Source organism: Python bivittatus, unplaced genomic scaffold, assembly GCF_059951505.1.
Source record: "Python bivittatus isolate LINGU-HERP-01145 unplaced genomic scaffold, Pbiv_v1 ctg000570_np1212, whole genome shotgun sequence".
Lineage (NCBI taxonomy): Eukaryota > Metazoa > Chordata > Lepidosauria > Squamata > Pythonidae > Python > Python bivittatus.
In genome coordinates, this window is record NW_028277097.1 from 10,849,846 (window position 1) to 10,873,947 (window position 24,102).

Sequence of the window (24,102 nt, forward strand, 5' to 3'; positions counted from 1 at the left end):
TGACAGGAGGGAGACATTATTAGATATGAGGGGAGTAATCATACAGTTATAATATTAATTTATTTTTTAATTTAAATTAGATATAGTAAGTTTTCTATCCATGTGGTCAAGATAGGAAGAGTGTTGACACTTTTGAATTTTGGTGTTGGAAAAGACTCCTCCTATCATGGACAGCCAAGAAAACAAACCAATATATCATAGAACAAATCAATCCAAAGTTCTCACAGAAGAGCCATGAAGGACTTGGAAAAGTTACTCAAATACTGTGAAGTGTCTATATCTACAAAGATTAGAATACTGCAAGCAACAGTATTCCCTGTGACACTCTGTGGAAGTGAAAGTTGGACTTTGAAGAAGCAGAATAGGAAGAGTATTGATGCTCTTGAAAGTTGGTGTTGGAGAAGACTCCTGAGGATACTGTGGACAGCCAAGAAAACAAACCGATGGATCATCAAACAAATCAACCCAGAGTTCTCACTCAAGGCACAAATGACTAGGTTCAAATTATCCTACTTTGGACACATTATGTGAAGACCCAGCTCTCTGGAGGAAGCTCTAATGCTGGGAAAGGTGGAATGAAAGAGAAGAAGAGGACAATCAGCAGCAAGGCAGATGGAATTAGTTACAGTGGCAATGGGAATACTGCTGGATGACCTGAAAGACCAGGTTAGGGATAGAACATCATAGAGAAAATCTATCTATGTGGTTGCTAAGAGTCAACAACAACTTGATGGCTCATCATCATCATCATCATCATCATCATCATCATCATCATCATCATCTAGTAAGTATCTAATCAATTAAAATTAATAGGTTTTCTCCTATCCTATCCATTTCTCAGCTTTGGTCCCATCCATGGACTATAGTTTGACTCCCAACACATCACTTCAAGGCTACATGCAGGTCTTAACCTTGTTCTCCTAAAATTACCCTGTCTCAGAATTAGCAAAAGATCAGCTCCTCCCTCCCTTTCCCATTTTCATATGATTTCCCTTTCAGTTTTCTCTTTAGCCAGCATTCAACTGGCAAGCGTCCTTGTAGCCCTTTACGAACATAAAATACCCCCCAATAAAAGTATTAAAATCTAACACAGTAAGACAGCCAATATAAATGTTTTAAAAAGCAGCAGTAAAACTGATAAAAATAGCACATTTAAGATCAAATGCCTACTAGACCAGGGAGGCTAGTCTCAACCTGATATCTACATACACTGCAAGGATATCTGCCTTGGGAGGGCATTTCACAGATGCCACCTATTGGAAATGCTCTTTGTCTGGTAACTGCCTCTCACCTTATCATAAGCAATGGCACCTAGAGAAGATCCTCCATAAATACAGGAAGAGACACTCTTTCCAATGGTAAACCACCATTATTATTTGTTCCCCAAACTAGAAAAAAATAGAACGTGTTTTTTCTAGTTTGGAGCTCTAGTCATAGTTTCCTGACTAGTTACATTTCAATCCTTTCTTCTGACAACCCCCCTCCCCATATTGATGTATGCTACTTTTCTTGTCGAATTCCTTCTAATTCATAACATGCCTTCAACACATCTCTATGAGATCAAGAATTATTTGCCCAAGGTAACCATTCACGCAATCATTTCAAATGACTCCAGTATCAGAAATCAAAGGTACTCCCTTACTGGCCAAAACAGAGTACTCCGGGCATCCTTAATTAGTATTTCATGCCAATAAAAACTTTGCTTCTGTAAATATGACTCATCCTTTCTTTGTTTTGCACAGGAATGAGATAGCAGCAGACCCAAGAGAACCACACAGCTTGTAGAAATACAGAAAATGTTCCAGGGAAAAAAATAATTGGAAACAACCCCATGAGAACAGAAGATGCTTAGTGGGCAAGGAATACTGCTTGACTATTGTATGGTGGAATAATGGAAAGATGAGAAAAGACAATGGAAAGGAATAGCCTAGAAGAAACCTTGTAGGAAAGCATTCCATATGTTTTATTGTAGATCCCACTTGGTTTTCTTAGCATTTCCCATCCTGGAAGGAGGCCACCACATGGAACTTGAAGAACTTCTCTTTGCCCCAGACTGCTCAGTGAAGCAGAAGAAGCCAGGATCTGGAATATCTGTATGTGGCATTGGCAACACTATGGGGATGTGAGAGCAGGAAGAGGAAAATCTGGAAAACCCAACCCTTAAGGGTCCACACTCTAATTCAGAGTATCAATTAGTTGTGGCTATAGAAAAGCAAATATAGAACAAATCAAATTTATTCAGAGATGTGAGCCTTGTCCCACACCTTAAATTTCTGAGAGACAGAGAAATAATGATGTATTCCATGTGAAGGCTCTCATCCAAAGCATACCTTCCTCAATAAACATCCTTAAAACTGCAATTTTATTTTAATTTTCAATTCGTGATTCATTCTTGCCCTCAGTATGCCAACAACAGGACAAAGGTTCTGTGGAGTCCAATTCCATTTAGGCTACTTATTCATACTGTATATGTAATCCCCAATCCAGTTTCAGACTGCCCTGATCAGTCTTCCCTGGTCTGGTCTCCTCTAGGTACATTTGATTTCAGGAACAGAGCCATGACAGTGAAACCAGTATAAATCCAGAACATCTTTAATTGTTTTGTTAAGCAGATCTCTCATTCACCTTGGTTCTTAGGACTGATGCTTGGTGGTGATACATGAACAGTCCAAGAAAGACACCAATGAGAAATGGACCATATCGGCAGTAAGGTTTTGAGTAATACTCCAGAAAATACATCTCAGTGGACGTTTGCCTGAAAGCAGAGTGGAAATTATTTTGGTGAAACTTAAGTGGGCAAAAAAGAACAAATAACTATTATGAACTAAAGCTTGTTTGGTCAGTGACTGCCTTTTGAAAAGGTAAATAAGAGAAAAGATCTCAGACAATTATGAATAAATAAATAAATCAGCTGGAAGAAATCTTCATGAATGCTATTTTTTTTCTAGAGATGCCAACTTTTGTTTTAAAAAATCTGAAGGATTAGTTCAGAGCAAACAGCTAACTTCCCTAGAAGACTTTCTTTCTTAGCAAGGATCAAGGAGCCCGTGTCGCTGTGAGGCTGTCCTGAATATTTTTCCTTTCTCTGTCTTAGGAACTATCCAAGCATTTCTTGGTTCTCAGATCTTAACTTTAGTTATTACAATAGTGATAACTGACCTATGGTTGTTGCCTCCTCTAAGACTAAATGAACTCTTTGGAACAGGGTGGACAATTTAGATTATTTGGCTTACCTATAAGCCAATTTTATCCACTCACAAAGCTGTAGTATTCTTGCAAATTTCATCCAACTGTGTTAGAAATAATGATATTGCAAACAGTTCTATGTTCTTCAGTTGGAGATGCAGAACTTTGGAGTCTCCAATTCTCACTTTAGATATGGATGCAATTCAGATTGGGGCACCTTAGTTTGAACCATTTCAAGTCAGTTGTGTTCCAAATTCCTAATTGGGGGCTGTATTTAGTCTTAGAGGTCATGAATACTCTTAGTAGCTATGTATGTATTGGGGGGGTTGTGCCTTGATCTATATTGAATTATTTCAATTTTTGGTCTAATGATATTAAGTCTTGACCAGAACTCTGACTTTTTATAATGCTAACCTTTTTCAGCTACAACAAAGTCTTTTAACTACAGCCTGTAATGGCTATTTCTTTATTCTCAATGTCCCTGTTTCTTCGTACCAACTTTCTCTTTTTCTCTCTTTCAAAAACATTGCAGGAAAGATTCAACTCAAGTTCACAAACCAATTTTGGATTCTTCTCAGCCTCTCAGTAAGTGACCAACTATGTATGAAGCCATTTTAAAGATCCTTACCTCATATCTTGTGGGTTTGCCACAGGAAGTCTGTAGAACAGTGAAAGCAAGGCTGTAACTGTAAACATTGCCAGGAACAGAAAGATCCCCAAGATGACAAGCCAGTATTTACTTCTGCCAAAAAGAAAAACAGAAGCAACAGAATTTCACCTATGTACCTAGAGGGCTGCTTTTATATTTTTTGGATAGGTGGCACTTAATCCCCTGGTATAAATAAAAATGATACTAGTTTTCCAGAGAAACGGGGTTATCCTGCAGTGAGATGGGTGGTAACAGATTTGAAATATAAATAAATAAAATAAATAAATTATTCATTTTTAAACTGTGAGTAGAATAAGGTAAAATAACACTTGTTTTGAAATGCAGAGAATAGAGACTCAAATGAGGCCTGATTAATTTAATGTTCATTCGTTCTAAGACAAATGCATAGAAAATCGCATAAGACCCTCATTCATAACCATTTGCAGTAAGTAGGGTGGGGACTTCCTGGCCTCCAACAGAGTCACCTTAGGACCTGCCATTTCCCCCCAGATATTTCTAAAGAGCAGAACAACCAGATATTTATATTTCAGTATTATGGAGTAATATTCCTCCATAACACTGAAAATATTACGTATTCCTGAAAGATACTTACTTGGTGGAAAGAAAGACTAGTGGGGGTGTTATGAAATAAAACTGGAAATCATTTGCAAGATACCATGTCCATCCATTACACTGAAAAGCACACAGAAAACATACATTTTAAAAATAGGCAGCTATATACATAAAGACAGACTACATGCACGAAGGACATTTTTGCTTCTAAGTTTTAAACTGCTCTGTGGTACAGTTGTTGATTTTCCAGGATCATGGTGAGTATCAAGGGATATCTTTATAGCTACTCAGTTTTAATTTCTAGAGGAAAGGTTGCTAGGTCCCAAATCTTCCTAGAAAGGATAACCTATAATTTGGGAGCTCTTTCCCTTAGCAGACGATTCCATTCTTTGTTTATCTTTAAACTTTTCGTGCAAAGGGTAAGCAATATTTCTTAATAACGTGGTTTAAAATGCAGAGTGATCCAGCTCATTTTTTCTTCAACTTGATATGCAAAAGATATTTCTCTGTGTATATAATCAACATTCAGTAGATCTGCAAAAACATCCCCATAGTTAATTTTTAAAGGACATTTCACTATGCATCTTGAGGTATTATACATGATGGACACATTCAGTACTAATTATACAGGTAGTCCTTGGCTTACGACCACAATAGGGATCGGAAAATTCATTGTTAAGCAGTGTGGTCATTAAGCGAGGCTTCATGTGACTGCATCCGATTTTAATACGTTTTTTGTGGCAGTTGTCAAGCGAATCATGTGGTTCCCCATTTTGCTTGTCGGAAGCCAGCTGGGAAGGTTGCAAATGGTGATCACATGATCCTGGGACGCTGCAACTGTCATAAATACATGTCAGTTGCCAATGCCTTAATTTTGATCATGTGACTGCGGGGATGCTATGACAGTTGTAAGTGCAAGGACTGGCTATAAGTCACTTTTTTCAGCACCGTTGTAACTTTGAATGGTCTCTAAATGAATGGTCATAAGTCGAGGACTACCTGTATTACCTAGCTCTTACATTATATAAAAGATATAGTCATCTTCAGCAGCTGTCAGCCTTACAAGGTAGACCCGACAGGAAACATGACCAGATAAATTAATTCTACTTTATTGTAAAGTTACATTAACAGAATCTTGAAAGTCTGAAAGTACAATTCTCCCATCATCCCCTTTATAGCCTAAGAAACTAGAGAAGGTCTCTTCTGAGCCTCTTGCCCCTCCCACTATCTAGTTGTGGGCTATGCTGTCTCTCATCTGACCATTCCCTAGACAGCATCTCTTCACCCCATCTCCCAAGGTCTTTCCACATACCATTACAGCTGCTGACCTTCCAATACATGTGCCCTGAGCTATCATGCCAATGGCTGACGAGTGACTCACAAATTTCTTCTTTTCTCTTCTCTTCCCTGTCTACAACCACAGTCAGGAGGACTGGAGAAGAAAGACATGGAAACCAGGCCTTTCCACAAACAAACCAAGAGCATTCCATTGTAGAAACTTACTGACTCAGGCCCAGCAATGAAGTTGTTTATCAGGAATAGGTTGGTCCACCACACTCTTCTACAGTTATCCACCTCAAGTTTCAAGAATTCCCACAGTGCTCCCCAAGGAGTGACAGAATACAACCCAACCAAAAGACACACAGAATACATATGGAGTGGCTGAAGTCTATAAATGCAATGACAGTAAAAATAGTGAGATTGTCAGGCATTGTGAGCTTCACAGCTGATTCCCCTTTAGAGGGGTGTCTGTGGGGTGTGGTTAAAAAAAGTCAAGACGGCAGCCATGATGACATGATTGAAGCCTGGTGTGTGTTTTTGTGTGCATTGTGAAGCACATAAAAAACAGAAGAGCTTCAAATGGCACCATTACGGTGCCATCTTGACTTTTTTTAACCACACCCCACAGACACTCCTGACCCTTTAACTTATTTCCGTATACCGAAGTGCATTTATTGATTTAACTTTTTAAAATGCCTAAGTTGGGAGTAGGGTGGCATACAATTTTATATTATTATTATTATTATTATTATTATTATTATTATTATTATTATTATATAATTTGCATTTACATTAGGGGTGGCAATCCTTAGATGGAAGCCCAAAATTAAATAATAATTAAACAGCAGCAGCAGTAAAGTTATTTATAATTATTGATCAGTCAGATGTAGTATTATAAAATACAACTAGAACAACATAGAGAATTAAACATGAGAGTAAAAGAACAATAATTAAATTAAAAATGATTGAAGGCCCAGATCTCACAAGTTAATCAAATCTTATGACATTTTAGTATGTTCACATGAGATCTAGTGAGATTTCAGACCATAATGCCAAACTATCGCTGTTGAGAATGTGTTGTTGGTAAGATGTCTGAAATGTCATAAGATTTGATGATCTTGCCAGATTTTGCTCATTATTGATTTATATTTTAGAAGATTCCCACACCATTGACTGAGATTATATGGTGGTACATTCTTTGTTTATTTCCTGATATTCACTGCGTGAAGAGATTTCATGTCCTCCCATTTCCAGGAAGATTGGAAAACTTGGAAGAGACCAAAATATGGGAAATTGTGCTACCATCAGGATGGGACTATGAAGTGGAAGCCCCGAAGAAGGGCTACATATAGCACATTTTCTAGTAAATGGAACACAATAGATTACTATGAAAAAAAAACTTTGCTCAAAGATAATTAAGAATAGAATTACTATACATTCAAACTATGTTCCAAGCAGCCCTGGGGTTCTTTGGACATATTTATGAATTTTTGTAATGGTCAATATATTTTCCAGAAAAACATTCTGCTCTGCATGGCTCATACTGCTCTTCAACTTGCTGCCATGGGTAAAAACTGGGTTAGGGTACCTTCTGTGCCCATTCTTGATCTTGCAATATCATTCACCCAAGTATTTTTCCAAATGAGAATTGTTCTCCCCAGAATTCTCCCCAGAATTCATGGTGGATATGGTTCCTTGGAAGACCTCATATACTTGGGTTCTTTTTATAGCATCTGCAAATCATGTGTGTTGTGTGTCTGCTAACGTGATTGAAAAAGTTATTTGATGTCCATTTTGGTAGGCAGGAAAAAATAATTGCTAAAGAAAACTTTTGTAAGTTTTGTACCGGAGAAATCGATTCCATAAGTACTTCAAGGCAATGCAAAAGTTAATGTCTTTTTCTGAGCAATTCAACATCTTCAGGAATGACCAGGAGCTTAATAAGCCACTAGAAGGAAAAGAAATCAATTTACTAATTTACTTTTCCAAAGGTTGTTTCTTCCTCATGCTTTCTTATATAACTGTATTGTTGATGAAACCACAACACAAAATTAGTCACATGCTATCAAAAAGCAAATATCCTAACTTCATAATGCCAGTTTCCCCTTTCCTTCATTGAAAGGTAAAGTTCTCTTTCCTAAAACAAGAATATTTGCTGCCTAATAATTGGGAGATTATACTATGCTATTATGGCTTGAATTGCTTACACATATCCCCCACCCGACCCCCCAGTTCATATATTCTCAACGTGCGGGCAGATTAATGGTGAAAACATTATTTCAAATCACCTGCTTTGAAACTATCTAGGTGAACACCTAGGTTCTGGGTTCAGAAATGCATTAGTCCTATTGGATGGGAATTCCAGAAATTAGAGTTCCAACATACTGGGGGGCATCAGAATGGAAGAGTTGGGAATAGGTTTGTGATCTACCTTCAAGGCAGGAGACAGAATGGAGATGGCTGGTAGGTCACTGTGGTTGGGCTTAGTTGATTTGGCAACTACCTCTGGGCAAAAAGGAGATTGCTAAAGGGTAATCTGGATTTAGGATGGAAGAAAAAAGGTAAAAGGGGAGGTGGGATGAAAGCTGAACTGCAGTGTTGGTGCATATCAGGAAAAGGTCCACAAGAGAAGGCAAGGTGCAAATTCTGAAGGTTCTTCTTAATCTAACTTGATTGTCCAGCAGCCTTGGGTTTGGCGTCATAAGTCAGGAAGGTTTCTGAGCCTGTGATTGTCTCCTCTGTGTTGAAGCTCAGGCCTTCTCATGAATTGGGAATAAAATGATCTATAGGACTGCAGTTAAGTACCTGTGAGATTGTACATCTCTACTAACTTCAGCAGTGTCCATTTTGCTATTAAGGGCCCGATGTTGTAAATGTCTGCAGGGAGCAAGTGGAGGAAAATGATGATCTCACATGCATCTTGTTGTCATCATGCAAATGACACACTGCACATCATTTGTGCTATGAGGGGACTGGTACAAATTACATTATTTGCATGATGACCTGAGTATAAGGAGGAAGGAAGGGTTCAGAGTGACTCTATCTGCATTTCTTACAAGGATATCCAATAGTAATATTTAAAGAGACTATACCTTTTCCCAAAAAGCTGTGATTTGCTTTGTGGGCAGGATTTTTTTCATTTTTACAGAGCTAGCATGTGAGAAGTGACATTTTATTTATGTATTTGTTAGGTTTATATCCCACCATTCCTAAATTCTTGTTTCACAGTTTTTCCCACAAGAACCAGCTTGTGAGATAGACTGGGCTGAAAAAGAGTGATTGGCCCAAAGTCTTCCATGGCTGAGGGAAACTTGAACCTGGGTCTTCCTGGTGCCAGTCCAACACCTGAACCCAGTGTTTCTCAACCATGGCAACTTGAAGATGCGTGGACTTCAACTCCCAGAATTCCCCAGCCAGCATGGCTGGTTGGGGGAATTCTGGGAGTTGAAGTCCACACTTCTTAAAGTTGCTGAGGGCGAGAAACACTGCCTTAACCATTACACCATTATCATTAAGGTATATCTTTACTGTGTTTGATGTTGACATATATCAACAGAATGTGCCCCTGAATGTTTGCCTAACAGGCCCCTTGTCCTGCCTGACTTTTGCATTTTAAAATATTGCTTTGATGATAAAATAAGGAATGCTGACATATTGCATAGCAAAGTACCTGACTCCAGAATTACTTTCATTTCCGAAAATGCTTCTGGTCCAAGATGGGCTCCCTATACTGTTTTTGTTTTGGGGGGGGGGGGAGATGGACACCTGAAACCCAAGCAGGGATAGGAGGAAACATTCTGGAGGGGGTGGGACTAGATGGAGTGGTAGGTAGCATTCTTATGGTGGCCATTTTGGAGTCTATGACAGCTGCAGTGTGAATGGGCAAGCTGCCCCAACAATATGGCCACAATATGTTCCCAAACGTCCAGGTGTGCCCACCAGTCCAAAAGGTTGGGGACCTCTGAATTAATATATGTGGAGACATATCTGGTGTATTTGTGAGAGAGAGGTGAAAAGTGTGTGTGTCTCATACCCTTTTCCATTTTTACATGAAATATTTCCTTTCTTCATTTACTGCAAGAGTAGCTCCACCACAGATGGGAGCAGGCTGGTTGTGGGAAGTTCTACTTCCTTTATCTAGATAATTTGACCAGCCTGGCCTGCTATGCACTGCGACTTAACAGACAGAGGTCATTTGCTATTTTGACTTGGGCACTAAGACATCTTTGGCTGACTGACGTTTGTTGAAATTATTACCTTATAAATAAAAGACAACTACTTCTTGGTGATGATCTTTTTCAAGTATGTATGTTTTATCTACCATTTCTTATAAGCTTGTGGAATTCAAAAGCATTGAAAGCATAGAGTTACACATTTTTCTATTCTTTGTTACTCCATAAAGTTTCATAATTTTACTCTAAACCAATCTTGTGTGTCAACAAGTTGAAACTGTATTCTTTCATATGAAAATTGTAGTATAGTTTTTGAATAATTAACTTTTTAAAATTTCTCCCAAATTCATACAGTGCCAATATGATAAGAATGGGTTTTGAAGAATTTCTTTTAACATTATTTGGTATGCCCCTGATAAATATTACAGGTAATTGTGGAATAGACCTTTGCTGAATTTAGAAGTGCCCACAGGGTGTTGTCAAAAAAGCCAAAATGGTGCCATGATGGTGCAATTGAAGCTTGGCCCAGTTTTTATGCGCATCATGAGTGCAACGCACATTAAAAGTGGGAGGAGCTGTAGTCACATCATTGGGGCTGCCATCTTGACTTTTTTGACAATATGCTATGGACACTCCTGGTCAAATTACAGGCAGGAGACTCATATGATTCCAGTAGGCAGTGAACTAGTATTTTTAGTAATAAGGCTGGATAATCATACTAAATAATTGGACAATTTAAGTCATCATTAATATAAAAGAAAACTGAAAATAACCCTTTTGGAAACTTGATGAAGAGTTTCTTCCTTTTTTCTATCCTACAAATTCATTGTTAACTGATACCATTTAATCAGTGGAACCATTGGTATTGATATGGCTCTCTGTGCAGACAATGCAAATTGTGCTGCCATGAGATTTTAGACACTGAACACACACATATCCACATGCAAAGCTTCAGTTAGCTTAAATGTGTGATAAAGAGGTAGGTGTGGGGAATGGTGGAAATTGCTGATAATATTTGACTTACCTAATGATGAAAAATGTGTCAACGCCTAAATAAAATGGCCCACTTCGAGAAAATATGTAGATAGGATTTTTTAATACTTTAGCTTCCCATTCCAGCACGTTATCTGTAGCAACACACATAAGAAGAGAACAGAAGTAAGGATTTTTAGATAGGCATTTACCAAAGACATTTATTTTTAAACATATAGAGACCCACGGATCTAATCAGAGCAATCTTCACAACATCAGGCGTATACGTTTTTTGAAAGAAAATGTACTATTTATTTTAAGCATTTTTATCCCACGTGTTATCTACCTTTAAGCAGCTATCTCGACTTAGAAAAGAAGCTGGATGGGTTCCCCTCTGGAGCTCTATGTCACTTAGGAAGTAAGAAAACAACACAACAGAACAATATAGATTATTTTAAAACCGTAGGAGCAGATGCGGGGTAAAAAAGGTGGTAGATAAATTAAAGATTCTTATTTGGTTCACAAAAGCAGATTGATTGATAGATTTAAATTTATTCCTCATCTTTTTAGGTATGGGGTGCAAGGGGAGTATCATCAGGGAGAATTGTCCACAGGTAATAGGGACAGCAACCCAAAATGTCTCTACTCTGGAGAAATCTCTTGGGTGATGACTATAGCAGAGGAACGCAGCCATTCAGGTTTATTCTCCTTAATCTTGTTTAAGCTTCACCTGAGTCCTGAAAATTCTTGCCAAGAACAAAATGCTACACAACATCCCTATATTTCTGCTTTAAATGGATGGCTTTCATTCAGAGATGTAACAGATGAAAAAGAGATGGAACATAAGTTGCTGCCTAAAGGATAGATGCCAACTTCACCCGGATGCTCCCTGAAATTATGGTGATGAACTCTGTTCATATGTGAAAAGATCTGCTGGGGGCATCCTACGACTATTAATCAACAAGTCACAGCCCATCAGCCATAACTCAGAATATTAACTATGAAATAAAACAGCAATTTCTTTAATATGAGTGTACAAACACAGCTGGGCAAACTGTAGCCCCAGGACTATGTTGTTCCTGAATCTCTTTTTTCTTGGCCTTCAAAGTCTTCTCTGATCATGACTGTTAGACACTGATGACATCGTTTTCTGCCATTCTTAGCCGAGAATCAGATGAAAACAATACTGTAGGCATTAAAACAGTAAAAAGTCCCAAAGCCCAGTCTCAGCGGCATGTGATATAGCACACCCACTTCATGGTCTTTGGCTTCTCCCTTCAGTATGACGAATGGTCCTTGGCTAGTAAAAATTTGCTTATGCCTGCCACAAAGAGATTGAGTTTAGATGAGAACTAGCTTCACTTTGGCACCTCCAGCTCATACCTAAGTTCTGCCATGCTGTCATTTGGCTTGTATGTCCAGAAATGATCCATAGAAGACTTACTGCCCTGAGACCGTTTAGAGCCGGGGAGACCTCCTGAGAAGGTTGGGTCAGCCAAACAGCTGGAAGATTTTTTTGCAAGGAAAAACACTTCAGAACATAATCCAAGGTACCTAAAATACCCAACATACAAAACATCTGTTTTAATTCATTAATTGTAGCACATGTTATATTCATTCCTGAGCAATGTTCTAAAGCATGAATAAACTTAATTGTGCCAATGTAAATATAATAAAGTATCATCAGTTTTCTAACAGGTAGGAAACAACACATGAGGTTAGGCAAAACTACATCCAGTACCTGGTTAATCAGTACAGGTGCCCCTCAGGGATGTGTGCTTTCCCTGCTGCTTTTCTCCCTTTATACCAATGACTGCATTTCAAAAGACTCTTCTGTTAAAATCTTGAAATATGCAGATGATTCAACTGTCATTGGTCTAATGTGAAATGGAAATGAGTCAGCATACAGACGGGAGGTTCAACAACTGGTCTTGTGGTATGGTTATAATAACTTGGAATTGAATACACTTAAAACCGTGGAGATGATTGTGGACTTTAGGAAGAATCCTTCTAATACACCTCCCCTTACCATACTCGACAGCCCAGTATCAGTGGTAGAGTCCTTCAAGTTCCTGGGTTCTATACTTTCCCAAGACCTGAAATGGATGCTCAACATTACAGCTATCATTAAAAAGGCACAACAGAGGACATTCTTCCTGCGGCAACTTAGGAGGTTTAAATGATCCCAGGAGCTCTTGGTACAGTTTTACAGGGGAATCATTGAGTCTGTTATCTGTTTCTCTATAACTGTCTGGTTTGATTCTGCAACCAAACAGGACAGACTCAGACTCCAACGGATAGTTAAGTCTCCAGAAAGGAGAATTGCAACCCGCCTGCCTTCTATAGAAGAACTGTATACTGTGAGGGTCAAAAGGAGGGCAGAGAGGATATCTGCAGACTCTTCCCATCCTGGATATAAACTGTTCCAACTTCTTCCTTCAGGACGGCGCTACAGAGCACCATATGTTAAAACATCTGGATATCGGAATAGTTTTTTCTCTTGTGCCATTGCTCTGTTAAACACTACATGACTCGATATGTGCTGGACAGTGGCTTCTCCCTTTGAAAAAGTTATTTTACTGTGTAGTGTTATTGTTTACTCTTTTTCTGTTGCTATCCAAATGCACTGTTGATCTTGACGTTCGTCACTGAAGACAAATTCCTTGTATATATTTTATACTTGGCCATTAAAGTATCCTGTATTCTGCATTCTGTATCAAAATTCAGAACAAAACCGTATTTTGGAAGAGTGTTCCCAGGTCATGGTGCTACTACAGTAGATGCCTGTTTCAGATAGATCAGTGTTTTTCAAACCTGGCAACTTTGAGATGTGTGGACTTCAACTCCCAGAATTCCCCAGCTGGCTGGGGAATTCTGGGAGTTGAAGTCCACACATCTCAAAGTTGCCAAGTTTGAAAAACACTGATGCAGATTCATAATGAACTTCTCAAGGAAAGCAACCTTCAGGCACAAGAAAGCTACTTTGCAGAGAGCTGGTCTTTCAGACATGATGCTCCCAGCCCATTCTTTAAAGATAAGCTTGAGTGTAAGAGAGTAAGACAGAATTTTATTTTTACAAATAAATAAATTGGTGCCAGCATCTTGAATAGAAACAAATAAGCAACCAGCATTATTCTATTGAAATCGGAGCAAGAAAGCCAACCTGGCTATTCCAGTAAAAATTCTGACAGCTGAATCCTGCATCAACTGTAGCTACTGAATCGTCTCCAAGGGCAGTATCATGTGTAACATGCTGCAGTAATCCAGCTAGGAAATTACCAGCCAATGGAGCACCCTGGCCAGACTACAACTACTACTACAGTCCTGTTTTATGGCCTAAAGCTTGCAGTAAGGCTTTAGGGGCAAGGGATAAGTAGGACAAGTAGGAAACAAGATGGACGTCAACCCAGATGGCACAGTCTATAAAGCTGAAGACTTGTGGCTCTTAGATCATGCTATCTTTCTGTCATTTTCATTTCACAGTATGCAAAAGGCCAGTACCCACAGCACAGAGACTATGAACTAAACCATCTTTTTGACTGTTATACGCACAGAGATGGAAGGACTCACAAATGCCTGCAGTGGAAGGATGGATTATCAAATTAATGGCCTTGGCTCAAATGGCGAAGTTAACAGCTTTCATAAGAGAGAATACTGTTTCTAAATTTGTCTCCCCATGGCAACCTTTCCTAGATTATGTGCTTGGGTTGGGAAAACATGAAGCTTTGATTGTGGGATTTAATGATTAGATGGTTTGTGTTGATAGAAATAATGTGAACTTGGATTAATTAGCGGTAAGAGATTAATTTTTTAAAAAATTTGTACTTATAACTGTATTGGAGATAGTCAGAAGTCACTTTCTGTTTCATCTTTCTACCTGCTTTCACTGTTTTAGTTTTGGTCTTTTTCTGTTAGTTCTATTTTCTTCCTTTTCTATACTTTCTGATTTGTATTTTAACTGTACTTTTTATATATCTTAATATATATTAGTTTTAATGAACTAAACTACCTTTTTGGATCCTATCGCATAATGCACTATGCACATTATTCATGAATATATATGTACTTTTAACAATATATTAAGACACCTACTTTGCTTTGAACCATCCACCAGTGGCAATAGCCCTGATATGGATTCATGGGTCTGTGTTCTCTCTGTTTTTGATTTACTGGTATTTTTTTGCATTGAAGATGTGCTGCCATAATTTGCATCTGAAGGCAGTTGGTTGCTCTTAGCTTTCCTCCAGAGAACAGCACTGTAAATAGTTCCAGCAGCTGGCAGAATGATGAAGAAAACGCTAATAAACCTAGGGAAAACAGAAGTTCATTACTGCAGAAGTCTTGGTGCCTTGAGGCAATTGTTGGAATGTCCTTTTTTGCATACATATACACCCCGACACCCGGTACTTACAAGCAAACTCCTATGAACACATCAACAGTAGAAAAGTCTTTCGCACATCTGGCCACTGTGCTAATAGAAATGGTTGAGTTCAGAGCAAAGAGTGATGGGAAAGGCAACAGGAAAGAGGTGGACTTTAATTTAAATATATCTGTCAAGAAAGAACAACAGTAATAACCCACGGTCAGGACAAAAGAGCATGTTCTGCTTACAGATTTTTATTGCTTCTTGAAGAAAATTCATGGAAACATTTGCTTTCTTGAGGTACAAAGAGTGTTTGCCTCTGGTACAGGGAGTTTTTATTGCGTTTCTATCTGAAAAGTAGTAAACTCATGGGAGTCTTTTTTTAAAAAAACGAATCGCTCATTTTTTCCTGTTTTTAATCACCTGTTTCTGAGAGAAGAAAGAGAGTTATAGCCTGGTGCCCTCTATTTTGTTGTGCTTCCATTCTCACAATCTCCCAACCCAGGGGCATCCATGGTGTGTGTGTAAAAAAATCAAGATGGCAACTACAACTGCTATCGGGTCCACCCCTTCCTAATGTGTGTTGCATATGACATATGTGTAAAACAGGTGGCAGCCATCTTGATTTTTTTTTACTCCCCCTGGACTCAATTCTACTTTTCTTGGCATAAGCACATTTTTCAATCCAAGGACTAGATTCAGATTCAGATTTGAACACAGAAGCAATGACCAAACACAACAAAAATAGTGTAATGATTATACCAACCTTAAACATGAAGAATTGAAGGAAGGGCAAAATTGAATAATAGAAAGTACAACAATAATAAGATAAAATAGAAATGAAATAAAATGAAATGAAATAAAATAAAATAAAAGTACAATAAAATAAAAGAGAAAATGTGTTATAATATTATCACTTCAAGATTAGGACAATTACGCGTTTTTATGGAAATCACTACAAGTGGAAACTTAGCAACTCTATTGTTGATGGTACAGCAAGTAGGAAACAACCTCCCTGTTCTTCATAACAGATTCAGTTTTTATTAGGAGGCAGTAAAGGTATGTCTGCACATAAATTGGTATAGAAAGGACAGCAGAAAAATACACGCAATTTGGTCTCAGGGTCATTCTGACGACAAAATAGCATCTCAGTGAATGGGATCCTGTTGTACCTCCCATCTAGTAAAGATAGTCCTTGACTTATAACCACAATTGGGACCAGAACTTCCATTACTAAGGATGCGGTCATTAAGTGAGTTGTACCTAATTTTATGACCTTTTTGACGCAGTCATTAAGCAAATCACTGTGGTTGTTAAGTGAATCACACAGTCATTAAGCAACTCCAGCTTCCCCCATTGACTTTCCTTGTTGGAAGCTCCCTGGGAAAGTTGCAAATGGCGATCATGTGATCTTGGGATGCTGCAACCATCGTAAATACACGCTGGTTGCCAAGTGCCTGAATTTTGATCATGTGACTGCAGGGACTCTGTGGTGGTCATAAATGCGAGGACTGGTTGTAATTCACTTTTTTCAGCACCATTGTAACTTTATTACATAAATGGTCATTAAATGAATGGTCGTAAGTCAAGGACTATCTATACTGCTGAGGATAAACATTGAAACAAGCCAAAGAAAAAGCTGTATAGGATGCTTGGCAAACAAGATTGAATAATTTGCAGGTGTAAAAGATTTCCATGCTGGAACCCACCTCTGAAAATTGTCTACAGCCCCCCCAAATCCATCTGCCATGCAATGTCAAATACTCTTTGATGGATTTCAGTGTTAGCTTTCTCTAAACTTTGAGGCAAGATAGAGTGGATGGGAAAGCCACAATGACACCAGTCAGCTGAGATGTTTTCCTGTCCGTCTTGATGGAACACCATCAAGGAGAATTCATGGAGCCAGTGAGCCTTTGGAAAATGGGAGTTTAAGTCAGTAAACACAGACTCTCACTTCTAATAGAATTATACAAGTTTCCATGTGGATTAAAATATTTGAAACATGGCATGGAACTTGGAACAGCCCTCGTAAAAACCTAGATTTAACTACGTCTACGGGCTCTGGATCGTTGTTGGTGTAGGTATACCTGTGCACCATATAGCATTTAAAAAGCTTCATGGTAGAAGGTACGCATCTGTCCCTTTTAGAAGGAAAACAACTCAGGGTTGTTTTGGCACTATTGTTAGCTTTGGCAGAAATGGCTCTAATTTGTTTCTGCCAGGCTCCAGAGGCTTGAAAAAATCACACTAAAGTCTTTAAAAGGACTACGTTTGGCTTTTGTATGGCAAATATCCCTAACTCTCCTGGCAAGGCCCGGAGAAGCAAGTTAATGAAGCCAAGTCACAAGCAACATTGAATTTCCATTTAATTAAAATGAAATGAAATAAATTAAATATAGTGAATATGATACCCCACAGTGATGAACATTATGGGTTTAATAAATTATAAGGTGATTTAAGATGAACTGTAATCAGTTGGTGAAAAGCTTAGATAAAGGGGAGAATGTTACGTTGGGAGGGTGAAAGGATTAGAATGAAAAGTTGTTGACGTAATATTTGACTTTTATTTTGCAATACTTTTGCAAAATAATAAAAAAATACAATAAAACAAGTATTCCTCTGTCATACAATTGGTTCAGTGTGCTATTTTTAAAGTACCATGTTTGTATGGCGCACAGATTTTATTGCACAATGCCAAACCCCTTGTGAAATATCTCTTAATTGTAAATAAGCTATTAATTAGCAATAAATGATAGGGTATATTTTCAGAATTAATGAAATGTGCAGTATGAGCAAATAAAGGAATTCGTCTTTTTTTCCAATGCCTTACTATTGTTTTTACTATTCTTTTTTAGGCATTAAAAATATGGTTCAAAAATTAGGGAAGGTGGAGGGAGGTAGAGGATGCATAAAGCAACTTAATTTTTTATTTAGTCAGTAAACCCAGGACTGAAGCTTTTGCAAGACAGCAACAGTCTTTGCCACTTGACTGTAGTAAATTAACAGGCATGTATGTGTAGGAAATCAGTACATAATAGTCCTTCAGGAATTATTTTCATATCTGAAAGATTTATATACTAAGGACCAACATAAATACAATCCATTTACCTAATGTGGCTAATGCTGTAATTTCTTCTTCATGGCAGGAATCAGGGACACATATTCCATTGGAGTAATCAATCCTGTCCTGGGAGTATAATGGTTTTAATCCTGTTACTGTATGATTTCGCAAAAGCAAACAAATTAAGCGGATACTCAAAATGCATTGACTTCAACCGGGCCCAAGCAAAGAATGAGAAATTATAAGTTTATAAGTCTATCAAAGGTGTCAGCAGATTAATTCAAGGAAAAGGCTCAAGTGGGTGAGATTCCTAGAGATGAAAAAACAGTTAGAGCAACAGAAGAGAGACAAGAACCAGCTTTCCCAAAAAGGTGCACCTGATCAATCTTTGTCACAATAATTTCTGGGGTTTTTTGGTGCCTCTGAGTCCTGGTGACTGCCTGGACAAGCCCCTGCAGTTTTCTCAGCAAGATTTCAGAAGTGGTTTGCTGTTGCCGCCTTCCTAGGGCTGAGAGAGAGCGGCTGGCCCAAGGTCACCCAGTTGGCTTCATGCCCAAGGTGGAACTTGAACTCACAGTCTCCTGAATTTTAGCCTACTGCCTTTCATCATTACACCAAACTGGCTCTCGGTCACAATAATACACCTTTATTTGTGTATACAGCATCTTTGTACACTGATGTCAAATCACTATATGTGGAGATTTTATCATTATTATTTTATATTTTATGGAAGAACTCATGAGATAGCATGAGGTGAGAGACTATGCTTTTACCAGTCCTGGATGCTGGGGCTCCACCATAGAGGGATATATCTTTAGCCTGTTATTAAAGGCATTCATCTGCCAGAGCAGGGCTACCCAATCAGGTTGCAAAAACCTAGATGAGAGCAAAAGAGTACAGAAAACCTTCTGCTGCCATCTAGTTTTTCTAGCCCTTCTAGAGCCAACAAGAGAAATAATAGTTCTTATCTTGAAAAACAGTTTTGCCAGAGACTGTAGAATCTAGCCCAGTGTTTCTCAACCTCAGTAACTGGCTGGGGAATTCTGGGAGTCTAAGTTCACGCATCTTAAAGTTGCTGAGGTTGAGAAACACTGATCTAGCCCACTCCATGGCAGATTTTAGAATGCAAATGTCTAAATGCTTCCGGTGTTAGGACTGTCTCTACACTGAATCTCTTTTGCTAAAGGTCCTGGGAGAGTTGGCACTAGCATATCAATATGGTGTACTTTTGTTATATGTTCAGGCAACAGCAGTGTACATCACTCACTTGTTGCAATTGAAGTTTGCAATATTGTCCACGGAATCTTCCAGAAGGAGCCTCTGCAGAAATACATTCAGTGTAAGACCCCAATCTGTCCACATTTCCATTCAGGATATTGCTGCTGTATTTCCCAACTGAATCATACACTGTAATATCAAAGCAAAGTGGCTGAATTGTAGATCATCTCCACTTACCAACTGACTTGAGCAGGAAAAGTTAACTTCTGAATTCTAAGTGGTTGCTTGTTCCTCCAGACAATCTGTTACCAAGCACCAACATGGGTGAGAGTCCTGGGAATTGTTGGGCCCTCTTGTAAACATACACCAGACACATACGAACAACCCAAGATTGTAAATCTTCAATTGAACTATCTTTCCAACTTTGAACAGTGGTGCCTTGGTGCTTGATAAATCTGTAAGTCTTCATTTAGGGATATCTTCCCACTTTTGGGAATATAAAATTCAGAAGTACATCCACATCTTTAAGCCATATTGATCTTTGTAATACCATACTGACAAGCATATTGACATTGAACTAAAATAGGGCAATAGTGGGACAAGCCCATAACTATATGTGTCCCCTTACAACATAATGACATTTCCAGCCAACCTTTCAAACCCCTTTTCTGGGGTATCCAGTAAACGTGAAAAAGAATCTTTAGTTGAATTTGTCTCATCTCAGGACATTTAGAAATGTATTGAATATACATTAAGACCCTTACCCACTGATCTGTTAATATGGGATAGTCCGACTCATTACTTCAATTAGTTATTGCAGATAAATAATACTTGCTCTTTGCTTATTAAAAAAATACTGTAAAGTTAGAATAATCCAAAAACTATTACAAAACCGATGGTAATTTAGCACTAATAAGGATAAACCCACCTTCACAGTGTGCTGGAGACCTGAGAAAGATAGCCTCCACACCATGGTGATCCATAATTAATTTGGGGGGGGGGGACCCTCAATTCTTTGAAGTAACTTTTTAGCATTTTTCAATCTGTAGACAACTGGTCACATTAAAAAAATGTTAACATCTGGCAATTCCCAGACAGGGGTGTTTCTCCAAAGGCTTGCTACAGCTCAGATATTCCACTCCAGAGAACCCAAGGAAAGCCGAGAAGAATGTTTGTGTGCTCTGTAGCCCTTAGATCCATTTGCAGAAAGGAAGTATATAATATCTCATTGGCAGCCTGGTGAGAGACTCTAACATCCTGGCTCTTTTGATTGCCTTTAAAATTTATTGCCAGCCATTGGAACAGCCTCATGCAGTAGGGGGTTATGAATATTTCAAGCCAACGAAGAGTCTAAATCAAGCAAGGCAAACTTACATCACTTCTACTTACTCTTTATTGCATACTTTTTGGGTTTTTCTGCATTCAAGTCAGACAGGAATTCAGTGACGTCTTCCCAGCATTCGTGAGTTATATTTATTGCAGGAGAAGCCGAAGTCAGGAAAGAAAACAGGAAAACCTTGAAGACGTAGGTCACCATTTCCCCACTCTTCATGTTTATCTCTAGGGTTCTGCCTTTTGGAACAAGTGGCAAACAGTACTTAAGGACTGTGGCCACCCTTTGGGGGTGGGAAGACAACCCAATCTACACAAGTTAATTAGAAAAGCTCAGTGCTCTTTGAAAACAGAAGCAGCACAATGGAAATTTTACCACCATGAAAAACCTATTTCTGCACCAGTATTGTCTTGCTTTGCACGTTTGGCCCATTTTCTCTTCACCACCTGCTGCAATTTGTTCCAGAGATCAAGCAACACGTTGTTTGCCTTTTTGATGGTGTTTCTGTCACGGCTTTGGACTTATCTAACACGTATACCCTTTGTTATATTGGGTTATGGAAAATGCTGTTCTACCAGGATATTTTAGGATAGTTCTGTGCAACGGAGTTATTTTGTATTTAAATGTTCTAAAGGCCAAATTATGCATGAGACTAAGTGTGGTCAGTGCGAGCAGAGGCAGAAGAAACAGTCGGGGACTGTCGGTCTCATCTTCCTCCTGCAGTTAAACAGCGTCTTGGGCTGGGAGTGGAAAGAACGTTTTTGCTGGAGCTTCAGCAGAAAGAATTGAATTATTTCAGACCATCAACTTAAATTGCTTCATATTGTAGAGAATAAAGGATTCAGAAACCATGTAGCTTCAATACAAGCTTCTTAGATCTTTTTAGTCTTCTTGCCTTGCAAGTGACCATCCTAAGAACCTTTATTTGCTGCACCTTCAGGGAAAAATGAAGAAAAAGTTTTCCCCAGCTGAGTCTCTTTCAGATATGTTGGGAACACAACTCTCACAGCTATGTTGTCTGGTCATTTTGGGACTTGTGGTCCCCAAACAACTGGAGAACACCAGCTTAGGGACGCTGGTATTAAGAGGCAAGAAGAGGGATAGGAAGGTGGCTAAATAAAAATTGCAATGGGAGTGTGAAAGAACTAGAAGAAATACGAGAAGCATCAGTCAAAACAAGGGCAAGTCTTAACACTTCTCTCAGTGTTGAAAGCAAACGGACAACTATCTGCAAGGTAGAATCAACTGGAAGTCCCCCTTCAAACTATTATTAATTTTAAGGTAAATTTACTCCATTTTTCTGTTATAAACCTCCACCCCACCCCAGGTAGCTTACATAATGGTAAAAGAAAAACAAGCTAAAACAGTAAGAAATGCAGTGCATTGTTATTAAAGAAAAAATGTACTTTTAATAGAAGGTGACACCCATTAAAAAAAAATTAACTTGTTTTAAAAAAAAGGTTTGGGTAAACAGAATGAGTTTAAGTTTTGATCTGAACAAGATGCAGCAAAAGAAAAAAGAGTGGCCAAACAGCTATATGAACTCAGACTGCAGGAAACAAATGCATTTCAATCTTTCTTGCAAATAGAAAACTAACTTCTCAGAAAAATGACCCAGATTAAATACTGCTGTTTTACACAGCAGTATCTTTTTTTTTAAAGAAGGAACCACATCTCCCCTCACCTTATGAAATAATTCGATTCCACTATTTCATCCTCCAGATGTTGGGAGAATTAATCTAGGGAAGGGATTTCTTAATTAGAGTTCACAAAAGAATGCTCTTAGGCCATTAGCTCCCTAACTGTGAACATTCTCACAGAAGACAGCCCATCCTGAACCTAGATCATTCTGACTTCAAAATTCAAAACTAGCATTTTAAGTGTTTAAATATTAGGAAATACAAGTATTGTATCTGAAAAACGAATTGCCAGATTCTGGAGACTTGGAAGCTCTTCCCCATGGTCCATAAAGATCACATTGTTGTCCTTATTATGGTATATGTACAGTGACCATATAGGTACAGTGACCATACAGTGACCATATTAACCTGAAAAAGGGGCAAATATGAAAGGGTAAAAAAAATTAATTATGTTTATAATTAAATTTGTGTATTGTCAAAGGCTTTCACGGCCGGAATACAATGGCTGGTGTGGGTCTTCCAGGCGGTGTGGCCGTGTTCTGGAAGTTTTGTTTCCTAACGTTTTGCCAGCATCTGTGACTGGCATCTTCAGAGAGCAGGAGCACAGACAGGAGCAGTTCTCTCTGTGCCCAGGAACTGCTCCTGTCTGTACTCCTGCCCTCTGAAGATGCCGGTCACAGATGCTGGCGACACGTTAGGAAACAAAATTTCCAGAACACGGCCACACAGCCCGGAAGACCCACACCAGCCATTTATAACTTTGCTTTACAACGGACAATTCAAGGGCAAAACCAAGAAAAATGTTACAAAAACACATATTCTAGCAAAAACATCTAAAATCAAACAGCATATGTAAATTTATTTTAAAAAGGCAATACAATTTCCATATTTTTCACAGGAATGGGAAAGACTGTGCATTAAGCGGTACCATTTGTACTATCGTAAAAATTAAATGACTGACATAAAGGACAAATGTGAGTTTTTTGAAAAATAAATAAATCTAAAGGACAGCTTTCTGAAATAAAGGGCTGTCCTTCATAATAAAGGATGTGTGGTCACTGTAGGTATATGGTATTATTATTATTGATTTATATCCTAACATCATAAGGATACTTATGGAACCTTAAACAAAGAGCCAAGAACACATTACCAAGTGTAGTTACTGTCAATAACAACATCCTAATTTCAGATGGCACCAAAAGCAATAGAAAGAGGGGTAAGGCACTCTCAGTTCTAGATCTTTTCTTCATATCTGTAACGGGCATGGTACAACATTGCTAATGTATGAAAAAAGCCAGTAGGATCCCAGAGTTGTGTCAAACTATACTTCTGGCCCAAGCTAAAGACTGTTTTGAGACAACTACATTGCAAGACTTTTCCCCCTAAAATGTACCTATGTGGTGACACAAAATGCTTTGGCATTTGATCTTGCAAGCACCAGATAATGAGAAGACCGCGCAGTTACACAGAAAAGGACAACTGATCAAAAATTTCCTGTAATAAAAAGGTAACTTTATTATTCATTCGCACTGTACAAAAAAACCATCATTACCGCATAGTGACAACCCATTTGTTATCTTGAAAAGTGCACATCAACAAGCATGAGGCTTTAAGAGGTACACAGGGTTCTTTTTTTTCCTTAAAAAAGGCAGTG

At 38.5% G+C, this 24,102-nt stretch overlaps 1 protein-coding gene across 1 annotated transcript in view; it reads right to left on the reverse strand.

The window, feature by feature from the left end:
• Positions 1-21,296, reverse strand: part of LOC112542017 (O-acyltransferase like protein) — a 29,501-nt gene extending 8,205 nt beyond the window's left edge. Inside the window, exons 1-12 of the mRNA XM_088152843.1 lie at positions 20,865-21,296; positions 19,525-19,664; positions 18,305-18,383; positions 15,245-15,383; positions 14,926-15,140; positions 12,217-12,387; positions 10,886-10,988; positions 7,536-7,637; positions 5,912-6,077; positions 4,449-4,528; positions 3,815-3,928; positions 2,626-2,755 (exon numbers count right to left, since the gene is read on the reverse strand). Coding sequence (XP_088008969.1) covers positions 2,626-2,755; positions 3,815-3,928; positions 4,449-4,528; positions 5,912-6,077; positions 7,536-7,637; positions 10,886-10,988; positions 12,217-12,387; positions 14,926-15,140; positions 15,245-15,383; positions 18,305-18,383; positions 19,525-19,664; positions 20,865-21,027 — 1,602 coding nt within the window. The 5' untranslated portion in view covers positions 21,028-21,296. The remainder of the gene's footprint in view (positions 1-2,625; positions 2,756-3,814; positions 3,929-4,448; positions 4,529-5,911; positions 6,078-7,535; positions 7,638-10,885; positions 10,989-12,216; positions 12,388-14,925; positions 15,141-15,244; positions 15,384-18,304; positions 18,384-19,524; positions 19,665-20,864) is intronic.
• Between the last annotated feature and the right edge of the window lie 2,806 nt (positions 21,297-24,102).